This window comes from Mus musculus, chromosome 5 (genome assembly GCF_000001635.26).
Source record: "Mus musculus strain C57BL/6J chromosome 5, GRCm38.p6 C57BL/6J".
NCBI classification, from domain to species: Eukaryota; Metazoa; Chordata; class Mammalia; order Rodentia; family Muridae; genus Mus; species Mus musculus.
The window spans coordinates 31,632,989-31,647,060 of record NC_000071.6 but is presented as its reverse complement, the minus strand read 5'-3'; the positions used below and the strand labels follow the sequence as shown (position 1 = coordinate 31,647,060).

Genomic DNA, 14,072 nt, shown 5'->3' with positions numbered 1-14,072 from the left:
CATACACATACATACACACATACACACACACACCACACACACACACACACACACACACACACACTTTTAAAACTAGATACTACATAGAAGAGAAAAAATGGCCCTTGTCTTTCTGGGTCTCTTTTATTTGGCTTAGCTTCATGACCTCCAGTTATATCCATTTTCCTACAATTGCCATGATGTCACCTTTCTTTCTGACTATGTAGCATTCTGCCACGTGCATGCAGCATGATGTCACCTTTCTTTCTGACTGTGTAGCATTCCGCCGTGTGCATGCAGCATGCCCCGTATTCATCTGTTCTATTTCCTGGCCCTCTTCACTACTGTAGCCATAAACATGGGTGTGCAGGTACAAAGATCATTCTCTGAGCCCACGGATGACAGTAGGAACTATCACTGCAGGCTTCAGTGTCTCGTGCACACATCTCATTTAATCCTTGCAAACATTAATAAGCAGTGTGTTGCTGTCCTCCTTTCTCCTTCCAGTGAGGAAAAGGGATGTGGTTCCAGAACTAGGCTGTGCCCCCACCCCGTGCCAAAGTGAACTGAGAGACTGAGGAGATGGGAAGGTGGTTCGTGACTCCCTAACTAGGGAGATAAAACTTGTTTACTGTTAGAATTCAGAAGAGCTGACCAGAAAAATATACAAACCTCAGGGATGGGAAAGTCGCATTGATAAAGAAGAAAACTTTAGAGTTTTCATTTATAAGGAATTTATATATGCTTATTTATAAACTATGTACTGGTCTATTTTCGATAAGAGACAACTTGAAAATATAACTCATTTATCAAACCTGAAGCCTGAAGGGCAACCTGGTGGAAGTATAAACAGGCATGAGCTTGGCAAGCCAACCATCCCAGGACTCTGGCAGCTGATACAGGAGGGTCAGCATCAGGCTGAGGCTAACCTGGACTACGGTACTAGACTCCCCAACCCACCCACTCACCCGCAAATGACCAGAAGGCTCTGTATGAGCAGCACCACTCACGCACTGATGCTGACGCTGTGGGTGCCTTCCACAGTGCCTTCCTCAGGCACCTGCAGACTCATGCCTAGTCTGTCATCTCCAGGACTTGGTCATTTCTAGCACTGATCATGTGTTCTGTTCTGTCAAGGTTCATTAGTTCACTTCATCAGAGTAAACTGCTCCAAGTGTGAACCGAAGTGAGAGAAATTTCTTTTTCTCTTGCCAGAGTGACATGAAAGGTCCTGAGGGGGGTCAGACCTTTGTGGGTACCTGGAAATGGGTTGGCCTCCGCTGAGCACATGTAAATCACAGTTCTGCTTGCTTCGGCACAGAAGCAGCCTATGAGAGGTGTGCTTGGTACACACAAATGGAACCTTTGGAGGGTCTTCATTCGGGCCAGGTCAGCTCTACTCTTCTTGTCATAGGTTTTGGACTCAGTCAGGCTGTCTTCCCAGAGTGGTCCCCAGAAGCTCTGTTCCCCCACCAGGTGCCTCGTCATGTCCCTATCTCTGATGTCAAAGGACAAAGAACTTATATGGAAGAATAGGGGAGAAGGCACCAGCTAGACAAAAGGAAGTCATGCTCGGTGTCCATCCGCAGAGAAGCAGACAAGCAGATTGTAGTGTCTCCATACAACTGCACAGTATTGAACACTAGAGGAATATCGATATGCTGTGCATGGCAGGTGCTTTACCGACTCTGCCAGCTCCCCAGCCTCTCCATCATTTTTTTTATACTGTCTTTTGTCTTCTCATCCAGCAGCCTCGCCCCCGGTATGTTTGCCTGATCCACACACAACTGTTCAGCTAGTTTAAGAACATGAAACAATGGCCCTGGTGGGACGAGGAATTTCTGGGGTGAGAGTCTTCCCTGGGCAAACAGCCCTTTCCCTCCTAGCCAGCAGTGTCCCTTGCTGCGTTGGTTCAGAAGGTTCTCGCTATCTCCTCCTCCATTGACAGACACCGGGCTTGACACGAATGAAGGAAAGTAGTTACTGGCTGGCACACTGTCCACTTGAGCCTGTACGTCAGAGCTGCTGTGTGCTGCTATATTCAGTTTTGCCTCTGTTAATAGTTGAATACATCACTTCTATTTTTACATCTGTTTTTTCCATTGTGCTGGCGTGAGAGGGTGGCAGTGCTGCAGATGTCCTCAGTTCAGTTTGGAAGACATGACAGATGTGTCTCTTTCACCATTTCTGCATCTCAGCCTCAGTCAGAATGATCATGTTCATATGTGTTCTATTCAGGAGTCATTGGAAGTACATGCTGTATGTCACACACACGAGCAATACTTAGGGGTTGTCGTGGTAGTAGGATGAACTATTACATTATATTGCTGTCCTATTATTTCCCCTGCAGGCTCGGCCAGATCCTTGTGTACTGATTGCTTCCCTTTATGTAAATGCTCAGGTCCCAGAATCTGCCCTCACACTGTCATTTCAAAAATGCAGGCCACAGGCTAAACCTAAGTCCTCCAGAATCACTTGCTTTATTATAATGCACCATAGATCAGGACAGATGACTAAGCCAAGGGTAAAGGGACGCCGGGGTCACTGGGGGATCATCTTCCCTGCCTTCCCTCTATCTGTCTGTCTGTCTGTCTGAGTTGCTGATGTGGCTCCAGTCACATCTGCCCACCACGTGGGCATCCATGATGACTCAGGACTTGAGAATTTGTTCTAGAGATGGCCCCAGTGGGAAGTACAAATTGGTGGCAGGAAAGTGTCTGTGAAAATTATCAGGGAAGCACTTTAGTGGGATGTGATTGTAAGACTTCCTAGATGCCTCCAAGGTGGCTTCTCTGGGACGATTCTCCATCCTGGGGTCTGGCTTCAGCTATCTAGGCCATTCTCAGGGGTGAGTTCCCATTAATCCACCACTTAGGTACTATAGACTTGACAGTGCAAGCTGAAAACCACTGCAGCATCTGGGGGTCAGTACCCCCATTGTAAGAGACCTTTCTCAGGGATGGAGAGATGACTCAGTTGGTTAAGAGCACTGACTGCTCTTCCAGAGGTTCTGAGCTCAATTCCCAGCAACCACATGGTGGCTCACAACCATCTGTAATGGGATCTGAATCCCTCTTCTAGTGTGTATCTGAAGACAGCTACAGTGTGCTCATATAAATAAAATAAATAAATCTTTTTTTAAAAAATTACAAAAGAGAGAGAGAGACCTTTCTCCCACCTTGTCCCCCCTGCCACATCCCTACAACCACGGCAAAGTCCAATAGCTGATGCCAAATGCAGTGAGAGCCAAGGAATGCAGGTCAGCATGAGGGGCAGCTCACAGTCCAGGTGCTCTCTGAGTAGCCCTTCCTACCCATAAGGAAGTCCCATCCACTGCTGAAACAGCCTCTGACCTTGGCCTGTGTTTCCCCAGAAGTACACACACTTCGTCCCTACCTCTGTTTTGTATATGTGGGGTTTCTGCAGTCTTTGTGGATCTCTGTCCAGATGTTTGGGTGTCCTTCACTGTTGAACACTAAGAGCTGGGAGAATAAAGAATTGTGGGTAAAGACTAACAGACTGCTGGGTGATGGCGGGTGATACAGAGAAATTAAGACTTATTTTAGCCAGGTGTGGTGGCACATACCTTTAATCCCAGCACTTGAGTGGCAGAGGCAAGCAGATTTCTGAGTTCGAGACCAGCCTGGTCTACAAAATGAGTTCCAGGACAGCCAGGGCTATACAGAGAAACCCTGTCTCAAAACTGCCCCCCCCCCCACTCAAAAAAAAAGACCTATTTTAACCCTGGCAGCATAGTTTGGGGGGGGGGGGTTGTGTTTTATGTTATGTTTTCTTATCCTAAAAGAAACTTTGTTTCCTTCAGTTTTTGACCTTGGGAGACGTACTCTGTAGATACTACCATCAGTCAAAGTGCCTTTGGAAATTGCCTTTAGACTTGCCATGCCAGCAGGGCATGGGAACGTAACTCATCTGAGAGGATTGCATAGCATGGGTGAGGCCCTGGGTGCCTTCAGCACCCCCTGTACCCCACTAAGTGCTTTGTTCAGTTCCCCACTGCTTATGAAAGGAGCCCATACTTACTGTGCACTGGAGGATGGAGAGGACACTAAATGGGCAGAGGAGGAAGCGAGTTCTTGTGATTCTGCCACTCTGCTGCTGAAGATTCTGCTGGTAGCACAGAAGTATCCCTCCAGGGTGATGCAAACAGGCTTTCTCAGAAGCAGAGATACAAAACAATAAAGACACTAGACAGAGCTTCTCCTCACTAGATGCCATTTCAACTCTGTATTAACCCAACATTGAGGAGATGTGTGCGCTCCTCAGCAGAGGGGCTTAGCTAGGACTGTGCAGTGCTAGCTACTGGAAAGCGCCTCACGGCCCTCAGCATTGAAACATAGATTTCACCTCTGGAGCCAGCTCACCGAGCCATTCTGATGGCTGCTCAGGAAGGGATTGGCTTGGCATGATAATGAGGGAATTCCACTTTCTACTTCATGTCTTTCTTGTCCATAAACCTGTGTTTTTAGTGTATTACTTTGTTGTTTGAAATAAACATCTCTTTGGGGCCTAGCCAATAGCTTCTGAGAGCTAGCCACATCTAGCAAACAGGGTAGGGTCATCATCACAGAGGAGACCTTGACGGATGACCTCGCAAACAGCCTCTCAAGCACTCTGAAGTCTCTGTGCAAGCAGACTGAGTCACCCTCAACACCTTCTGAAATGATATCCTCTTGCCACAGGAGAGAGGTGCCTTCTTATTGGGGGCCTCAGGGTCCAGTCTAGACATTTCAATGTGCATTTTGACAGGATTTTTCTTTCTTAATCTTCTTGAAGAAGTAGTTTTCCTCAAAAATGCAATTTTATATAGTTCCCCTTGGAGATATCAGGATAAAGGTCAAAGCATGCCACTCTGTCCATCATTCAAAAGTATCGCATGTCCTCAAAGAAACAGCTCGTATTCAAGTTCCCTTCTGAATGAATGCTTGGTAGCCAGTGGACCTCTTCAGTCACCTTCTTCCCAGCAGGGCACTGGGTGAGCCCAGCTCTGCTTCTGTCATGGTTCTTGGGTTTGGTTACTGGGTAACCAAGAAGAGTTGTAAACGGGACCGGGCAAGGCTATGGAGATGTCTCAGTCAATAAAGTATTCGTTGTATAAGCTACAACCAAAATATCCACGTTTGGAATGTTCCCATAAGAAGCTGAGCATGGGGGATACACCTAGAGCCCTGGGGCTTTATCCTCCATGCTCTCCATTTTAAAATGTTCCTAAAGTGGGCTGTGGTGGCACACACCCTTAATTCTGGGGCAAGCTGGTAGATCTCTGTCGACCCAAGCCCAGCCTAGTATACATTACCAAGTTCCAAGACAGCCCGAACTACATAGTGATACCCTATCTCAAAAAAGGAAAGAAACAAAAGGCCATGAGTGAAAAGGCTCTTGGGAGTGGAAGATCATGAGACCGTGATGAGTGCTGAGTAGTGTCCGCATGCTGATGGCCCTCTCCAGTGCAGTCATACCTGGAGGCAGAGCATGTTGGAGACAATTAAGTGAGGTCCTCTCCTGAGCTCCTGCTCCAGGAGTCTGAGTGTCCTCAGAAGCAGCCGCCCCTCCAGAGAGCTCCCTCAGCACACGCACAAAGAGCGAGCCCTATGAGCACCAGCAGATAGGAGCTACCTGCAGACCAAGGGAAGGGTCTCAGAGCCCCTAGCCCTGAGGACGATGACAAAGAAGTTTCTGTTGTTTAAGCCACTCTCTGTGGTTTGTCTTGGCAGACTAATACAAGCAAGTGAATATGCTCAGAAGCGACCATAAATAATTTCAGAAACAAAATGTCAGATGTCCATGAGGAGACAATGATGAGCAGCAAAGCAGCAGGAGGGGCCAGACCACCTTTCCCTGAGAGGTGAAGGCTTCTGCACGCGGCCAAGCCGGTGACAGTGCCATGGCCTGGGGCAGATGATGGCTCGAAGGCTGCGTTAGCCATCTGCTGGCTAGGCTGCTTTAGTAAATAAAGTCTACCTTTTGATTTGGGGACAGCCCACCTCTCTGTGCCTTGACATTCTAGCACTGACCCTCAAGTCACATGTCAGAATACAGACTTTTACAACCCCTCTTGTCTCCAGATCTTGGAAAGGCCTTGCATACTTGTACAGTACACTGCAGCCTCGATGAAAGGTGATAACCCACCATAGACCCTGAGTACCATCCACCTGAGTACCAATGAGTGAGCCCACAGAAAGAGAGCACTCCTTATTCAGTACATCGCTCCACATCTGTCTGGCTATGTGTGCAGGCTGGCAGTTTTCTAGATTACAAAACCCAGAGCTTGCTTTGTGCACTGGTCCAGAGAACCCAGGCACCACCACCGTTGCCACATAGCTGCTTCCTCTACAGGCAAGGGCTGGACTGTGTGAGAAGAGTGGTGGGACTGGGCCATTCCAGATCATACTGCTTCTGGCAGGGTTTACACCCATCCATCCTTGTCCCTGAGTGACCATTCCTGGAGGAGACATGCATTCTCTTATAGATTATAATCAAATTTTCTTTAGAGTAAGCATCTTCTGTTAGGAGCCTGAACTACTAAGCTGCTAAGGGCGCTTACCCTCTTTTTTAACATTTTCCAACTGTTTTTGTAGCTAAGATGAGCTAATCACTCCTACTGTCCTGCCTAGCAACATCCCATGCTCAGAAGCTGGCTTAGAAGGTCCTTTGTGAGCAGGGCCAACCTCAGCATAGAACAGCAGCCCTGTGGGGACAAGTGAGAAGCCCGAGCTGCTTCTGGAGATTAGTGACCGGCTTGAGAGCAAGAGTTGCTGCAGTCCGCTGTCTCTAGGACTGCTCTCCAGAGCATGGCAGACTCCTCACCACCTACAGTGAAGACATCCAGAGAAAGATGAAGTCAGAGGTGAGCTGCTCCTTATACATTAGTGGAGAATGAAATAATTATCCAGTGTTCCATTTCAAAAATCCTCATTTCACAAAGACTACAATAAAGAAGATCAGGTCACTGAGAGTGAAAGGTGTCTCTGAAATGCAGAAACCCACTGACATTCTACTGTAGCTCCCTGTGATGGTCTGTATATTCCTGGACCAGGGAGTGGCACCATTTGGATGTGTGGCCTTGTTGGACTAGGTGTGACCTGGTTGGAGTAGGTGTGTCACTGTGGGTGTGGGATTAAGATCCTCACCCTAGTTGCCTGGAAGTCAGTCTTCCACTAGCAGCCTTTGGATGAAGATGTAGAACTCTCAGCTCTGCCTATGCCATGCCTGCCTTTGATACTGCCATGCTCCCACCTTGATGATGATGGACTGAACCTCTGAACCTGTAAGCCAGCCCCAATTAAGTGCTATTTTTATAAGACTTGCCTTGGTCATGGTGTCTCTGTTCACAGCAATAAAACCCTGACTAATACACTCCCCTTAGGGGCTGGATAGTGGCTCAGTGGTTCAAGCATACATGCTTTTACTCTTCCAAAGATGCCAGCCCCTATATATGGTAGCTCACTTCCGCCTGGAATAGCCGCAGGAGAATACAACACCCTCTACGTGCACATACACACATCATACACATACACATAGTTACATTTAAAATAAACCTTTAAAATGGTCCTCCTGGCAGTTGGGAGATGCCTCAGTCCTCAGTAGAGCAGAGCACTGGCTGCTCTTCCAGAGGACCTGGGTTTGATTCCCACACCACATGGGGACTCATAAGTGCCAGTTACTCCAGGTCCAGAGGATCCAACATCTTCCTCTGGCCTCCACAGACATCAGACACATACATACAGTATGCACACACACACACACAGGCAAAACATTACTACACATAAATAAATCTATTTGTTAACTAGCCCTCCTTGTCCCAAGAATGACATCTAGAAAAGTCTCTTAAGACTGTGCTGCCAGAGGCTGCCAGAAAAAGACGAGGATTACAGAAGATTCTCCGGCTATGAGGAAAGGACAGGGGCAGAGCAATCACTGAGGCAGCTGACAGAGAGCACGAGCGACATCTGTCATGCCCTGAAGGCTGCCTGAGCTGTATTGCATTGCTTCTACATCAGCAGACCACCTCATTTATTAGCTAATCAGGCAGAATTCAGTACTTGAAATTATCCTTCCTAACCCTGAATGTGATCAGTTGAAAACCCAGGCTCTAACAATCTAATTGTAATTGCTTACCAGAAATGTCATGTTCTTGTTGAAGAACTGAACCAGGGCCAAGCGTGGGCTTTTTTTCCTGTCTTCCCAATACAGAAGAACTGAGTTTACACAGTGCTGCAGGGCGCTATACTTTAGCAGCCCTGGAAGGCATCTGAGACCAGGCCTGTCTCAGAGATAGCCCAAGTGTGGCCACAGAGAAGAGTGGCATGGGATGGAGAAGGAGCAGTCATTTCAGCATCAGTCCAAATAAATAAAATAAATGTTGTCAAACTGCAAAGCCCAGAACGCTGAGCCTGCCATGCCCGTGGTCTTCACTGTTGCTGATGCAGGTGTGCAGGGCAGTCAAAAGGCAGGTGTGTGCGTCATAGACCTGAACATCTGCTTGCTTGTGTAGGAAAATATGACTGCACACTATAGGTTGTACTCTGTGCAACGATACTGTTAATGGTATAAACAAAGAGGTGTGTATGTGTATGAGTGTGTTTACATAATGTACTACAGTGGGTCTCAAGATTCTCCTACCCTCATCATCTCCGAGGACAGGATTGCAGGGATTGTGGTCACATGATACCATACCAGATTTTTAGTTAGGTATGGTGCCATAGACCTGTAATCCCAGCATTTGGGGAGTAGAAGTAGGAGGATTAGGAGTTTAAGGTCAGCCTCAGCTACGTATTGAGTTCAAGGCCAGCCTAAGCTATATAAGACCCTGAAGCAAGCAAGCAAACAAAAAACCTGTATTGAAATTCCATTTGACCCAGGAGATAGTGGTGCACGCCTTTAATCCCAGCATTTGGGAGGCAGAGGCAGACTAATCTCTGAGTTCAAGGCCAGCCTGGTCTATAGAGTGGGATTCAGGACAGCCAGGGCTACACAAAGAAACCCTAGTTGTGGGGGAGGTGAGAACTTCCATTTGTCCCCAGTCTGAACAGCTGCCCTTAAGAAATCAAACAACAGGGACCAGGGAGATCTGGAAAGTGGTTCTCACCAATGTATACTTTAAAAGCCAAGTGTGTGTTTGCAATGCTAGTCCTAGGAAGGCAGAAGCAGGCAAAGCCTTAGGGCTCACAGGCCAGCTTACTCCACCTGTGGGTGGCAGAGGACAACAAGATGGACATTTTGTGGGAAAAACAAACTTCATTCCGTTGGTCTCTGTGGTTTTCAAATGTTTTGGGATCCTGATTCACCTTATGACTGAAGCCAGTTCCCACAGAGTAAACCCAGCCATGGTAATAGAGGCAGAAGTGTAACAACCAAACTCCAAACACAAGTGGCTGCGTGTGTCTTTCGTAGGCTTGTGTACCTGCCTTCTGGTAATTCTCTCTTCAGCAGACAGGCACTGAGAACAGAAACCTACCTTCACTTAAATACCTGCTGGAATGTAATAATAAATATACTAAAAATGAATAGCATAGAATGCATATAAATAATGAGTAATAAATATCCATCGTTCAAATACCTCCCAGCACAATACTCAGGTAGTTTCCCTCTAATGCATACTTTAGAGACCAGCTCCCTTCTGACTGAAACAGGCTCCATATAACCATTCCTGTCAGAGACTGTGAGGCAGGGCATGCTGGATTTGGGTTGTGTAGACAGACCAGGTTCAAGCCATTGGCAGTGAATCACCCGCTCCACCTTTCAGCATAGCTAGAGTCTGCAAACAATTTTGCCCAGTCCCTTCACTGTCCTCACAGTGTAGACCTGGCTCAAGAGCAGGGGGTGAGGCAGTCACTGTGAGGAAGTGGGGACATTATAAATAACCCAGAAAGAAACCCTCTCCTAACAGCAACTGCTGCAGAGCTTGTGGCCTAACAGCTCAGGCGCAGAAAGGCCATGAATACAACATTGTGCAATGACTAATTACTCTAAGCCCTGTGCATGAGTAGAGGTGCGACCTGCGGCTGCTGCTCAGGCTATCAGATGCCTTTGCTGTGTGCTAATCCAACGGCTCCGTATGTTTAGCAGTTCTCAGAGAACAATGATAATAGTTCAAACAGAAGAAAGCAGCTGGTGGAGAGGAGCGCTGGGCAGAGACGGTCTCAGCAAAGCCTGTAGGATACCAAGTCATATTGGAGTAACTGGTTTCTGTCTAGAATGCTGGAGTCACAGGAAGAAAGACTGCTGACCACAGAAGGCAAGGCCAGTCTTTCTAGCCCAATGAGTCACTATCGGACACTTTGTTTTTAAGTGCCATTTATTCGCAGATATGTAAAGTTGTTTAAGCACAAAGCAGATTAACAGTGCAAGAAGAATAGGGCTTTTCTTCTTCTTTTAGCTTGCACTCAGGATTCCTTCCCTCCTTTCTGAATTATAGAATGAATTCATTTACCGCAGACATTTTTGGGCAAATAGAGGTCTTAGCCTATTTTCAGTCTCCATAAGCCATTTTTCTCCTTGGCTTCCTAGACTGCAGGCAACAGGCAAAACAGCTTTCCCCAAATTTCTACCCCCAGCACAGAGTGAGTTTCAGGTAGAAAGTGAAGCTAGAGAAGGGTTCTCAGAGATTGCTGAATATATGGTGTCCCTTTGGGCTCCAGCTTGGACTGGAAGTAGGGTGAGGGGCACGAAGGGGTACAGGGTTGTCTGCTGTGTATGTTATTGGATAAGTCTGCATTTTATATGAGATCTTTTGGATGCAAGTGTTACTTCAGACCACCCCATCAAGATGTTCCAGAATTGGTGTGACTGGCCAGAAAGAGGCCATCACTGACTGGTGAGGCTGAAAGAGAACCCCAATACACGGGCAGGCCCATGGGGAGCCAGCAAATGACCTCTGTCAATCCAGGAGCCATGTGTCACCAATCAGAGGGCAGCCAACCTGAACACCACAGCCCTGTACACGGGGAAACCTGAGAGCTCTCAGAGTACTGTATCCAGCAGGGGCTTCTCTTGGCTGTGACTCAATTTTAAATAAAATCCCAGTGATACGGTTGTTATTATCACCTGTTATCTTACAAATAAAGGCAGGGTACCAACAAGCGAAGAATCTAGAGCTTTTTGCTGCACAGTAGTTGAAGTATAATCAATGTAGTGAAAACAGGGAGACCAGTGTCCCCTTTAATCTCACCTCGGCCTCTTTGGGCCTGAGAACACTGGAGCATTAGCTCCCTTTGGTTTCACACTTGACCTCCCATTCATCCTTCTCACCCATCTAAATGAAAGCAAGCCTCAGCCCAGAAACCCTGTTCCAGATAGAAATACATAATTCAAGAGAAATACTGATGTCAAAGAAGAGGCACACCAATCTGTGTCAGCGCTCACTGTAAATTAGAGAGGAGTACAGGGAGAGTTTAATGTAATGTAGAATGGAAATTAAAACAGAGCCAATATTTAGGCATTCCTCCGCCTCCCTTCCCCTGCTGTGACACAAAGCATTGACTTTCTCTCTGCCAAGCACTAATGTCATATGTTGTGGGGTTTTTTCTTTCTTCTTCTTTTTTCTTTTTCTTTTTTCTCCTACTGGGATTCTTCTCTAAGTGAAACGTTACATGTTTGTCTCTGGCATCTAAAATTTGACCTTTTCACCTGTTCTGTTCTGATCACAATAGCAAAACTCAGACTTTTCCCTGTCTTCCAATCTACACCCCTCATGTTAGCAGCAGAGAACGGCCCCCTGCCTGCTCAGCTTCACTCTTCCCTCTTCCCTGACACCGCCTAACAACGTGGCCTTTCTGTGCTCTCTTTATCAGAAGCTGAAAAAAATAAAATAAAATAAAGGTTGACAATGAACATTTCGCAGTGGGAAGCTGGGCAAAGTGTTCATGTTCTCCCGACTCTTCAGCGTATCTGGGAGAGCCTCCCTTTCCTAAAGGCCAGTCAGGAAAAGTCACAGTTTTCCTCAACCAGCCTGGTGCAGCAGCACGTCTGGTGGTCAGGGAGCAGAGGCAAGAGAGTCACAGTGAGTTCAAGGCTAGCCTGCTCTATCTGAAAAAAAGTAAAAACAAATCAAAAGAGATCCGTATGGAGCCCTCTATCCTGTTTCCTGCCATTGTTTTTGACCAAATGGTGGAATTCCGCAGTGTGATCCTAGACCTAAATGACTAGACTTGGTTTTTAAATGAGTCACTGTTTCCAGAAGTAAATTCCTTTGGAGAGTGTCTCAGCCCACAGCATCAGTACCACCTGGGAACTCATTAGGATGCAAATCCCAAGCCCCACCTAAGGTTTAAAGGATCGGAAGGTTTGAGGACGGAGCACAGCGATCTCCAGTTTAACCAGCCCTCCAGGCTATTCTAGGGTCAAGATGGAAAACTCCAAGCTTAGAAGATGTACATTTGCTTCCACTGAAGACACCCAAAGGGGCACCATATATTCTGAAGGAATTCCAAAAACACTTTCAAAATATTTATGGGCAAAGGCCAAAGCCTTTTCCAGGTGCTGAGCCTCAACCAAAGACATCCAAGCTGCCTCCTCACCAGTCTGAGCTAGCTGGAAACCAGAAGCCGGCCTGTCTCGGGATTGTAATGAGACTCATTTGAATCACATCTGTAAACATACCCAGTAGGCAGACAAGAAAGCAGGAGTCTTCTTCACTTTGCAGCCAGGACTGGGGCTGTGAGTGAGTGAGCACTGTGTCTGGGACAGGCAGAGGGGCCTGTGTAGATCATTTCCCTGCCCCAACTCACTTTCTTGTCCAGCCAATGGCCTGCTGGGCTGGGCGTGTTTCGGGTTCTGCCTTTCAGCCTTACTAAGTTGATCTGGCATTAAGGCAAACCATTTCCTGATTAGTGGCTCACCCCAATCTGAGGGACTCCACCCTTGTTCAGACATGCTGGGCTTGATGGCTTCCCAGGGATGTTCTGTTCTAGTCCTGAGGGTGGGTAGTGCCATGTGGAAACCAAAGCTTTCATGCCCAGTTCGGTCCACACCTGAAGCATTCCATCTCAGACCTGTGCACTGGAGTCTTGACTTTTCAGAAGGAAGCTGAGCATTTATCTTAACAGCACCTCTTAAGCAGCAGAAAGTCAGAGATCCCTCAAGCTGTCCAAGGCTACAGGAAGGAAGACTGACCATGTTAATGCTGAAGAGCATAGGTGGCTTTCCCTTGAGATTAATGGCCACACAGCTTCACCATAGCAAGTCTCACAGCAGACTCTGGCACGTTTCTAGTTTAATCTGGAAACATCACAGGCTTTTGGTAAAAATCTCTGAGGAAGAAGAAAACAACCTTTTCTGCAGCGTTTTTTTAGGAATGAAGTTTTTGTAACTAGTTCCCACTGGATCAAAAGCAGCCTCACTTTCATAGGAACTACACCAAAACTATGCCTAACTATGAAGTAATAAATCATCGGTTAATTATAGAATTAAACTATGAGATTATTCTACTCTAAACTGTGTATATATTCAGCAAGTCTGTAGAGACAGAAAGTAGATGAGACCAGAGGGCAGTGACTGGATGAGGTTTCTTTAAGGGGGGTGAAAACGTCTAAAATTAGACTATGTTATTGGTTGCTTGGCCATGTCTACACTGAAGAGTAGCCAGCTGTACTCCTTAAGCGTGTGAACAGTGTGCTGTATGAATTATATCCCAGAGTCAAGATCTGGGGAGAGGTTGTTTGTTTATTTGTTGTATTTTTCTGTGGGAGGAGGGTATAGGTTAGTGGTAGAGGTCCTGGGTTCCATCACTACCAACACACACACACACACACACACACACACACACACACACGCATCAAATGACAAGCTGATTATAGAAACCAAGGAATAAATCTTAGTGCTTGATTAATGTGAACTTCTGATCATTTGGACTATATTTTATATTTGGCCATAAAATAAGAGTATTTTTAAGGTGGATTATCTCAGCCTAATCATTAACATTTATCACAAAGGGGCATGGACATGGACATCTGTGATATAATAAATTGTCATGTTCCCTGCAGATTATTTAGAGTGGAGATCAGCTACACTTACAGAGAAGAAATCTGGGTTCTGGCTGGCTGTCATGATGTTCATAAACTGATCTGGTTTGGGAA

The 14,072-nt window shown here is 46.6% G+C and overlaps 1 protein-coding gene and 1 long non-coding RNA gene across 8 annotated transcripts in view; one reads left to right on the top strand and one right to left on the bottom strand.

Annotated features, from left to right (window-relative positions):
• Window positions 1–14,072, bottom strand: part of Gm38424 — a 66,490-nt gene that overhangs the window by 16,372 nt on the left and 36,046 nt on the right. Inside the window, exon 3 of one of the 2 annotated variants that reach the window (XR_868330.2) lies at window positions 4,021–5,456. The exons of the other annotated variant lie outside the window; for it this stretch is intronic. This is a non-coding gene — a long non-coding RNA (predicted gene, 38424). The remainder of the gene's footprint in view (window positions 1–4,020; window positions 5,457–14,072) is intronic. 2 annotated transcript variants of the gene reach the window in all.
• Rbks (ribokinase) overlaps window positions 1–14,072 on the top strand; it is a 73,211-nt gene that overhangs the window by 50,589 nt on the left and 8,550 nt on the right. The window contains exon 8 of one of the 6 annotated variants that reach the window (XR_376828.3): window positions 6,612–6,844. The exons of 3 other annotated variants lie outside the window; for them this stretch is intronic. Coding sequence is in view for 2 of the 3 variants with exons in the window: in XM_011240771.3 (XP_011239073.1) it covers window positions 3,803–3,904 (102 nt within the window). In the remaining variant the exon portion in view is untranslated. Of the gene's footprint in view, window positions 1–3,802; window positions 4,034–6,575; window positions 6,845–14,072 lie in introns of those variants that run through there. 2 more of the 6 variants (XM_006504113.4, XM_011240771.3) reach the window with 2 other exon arrangements.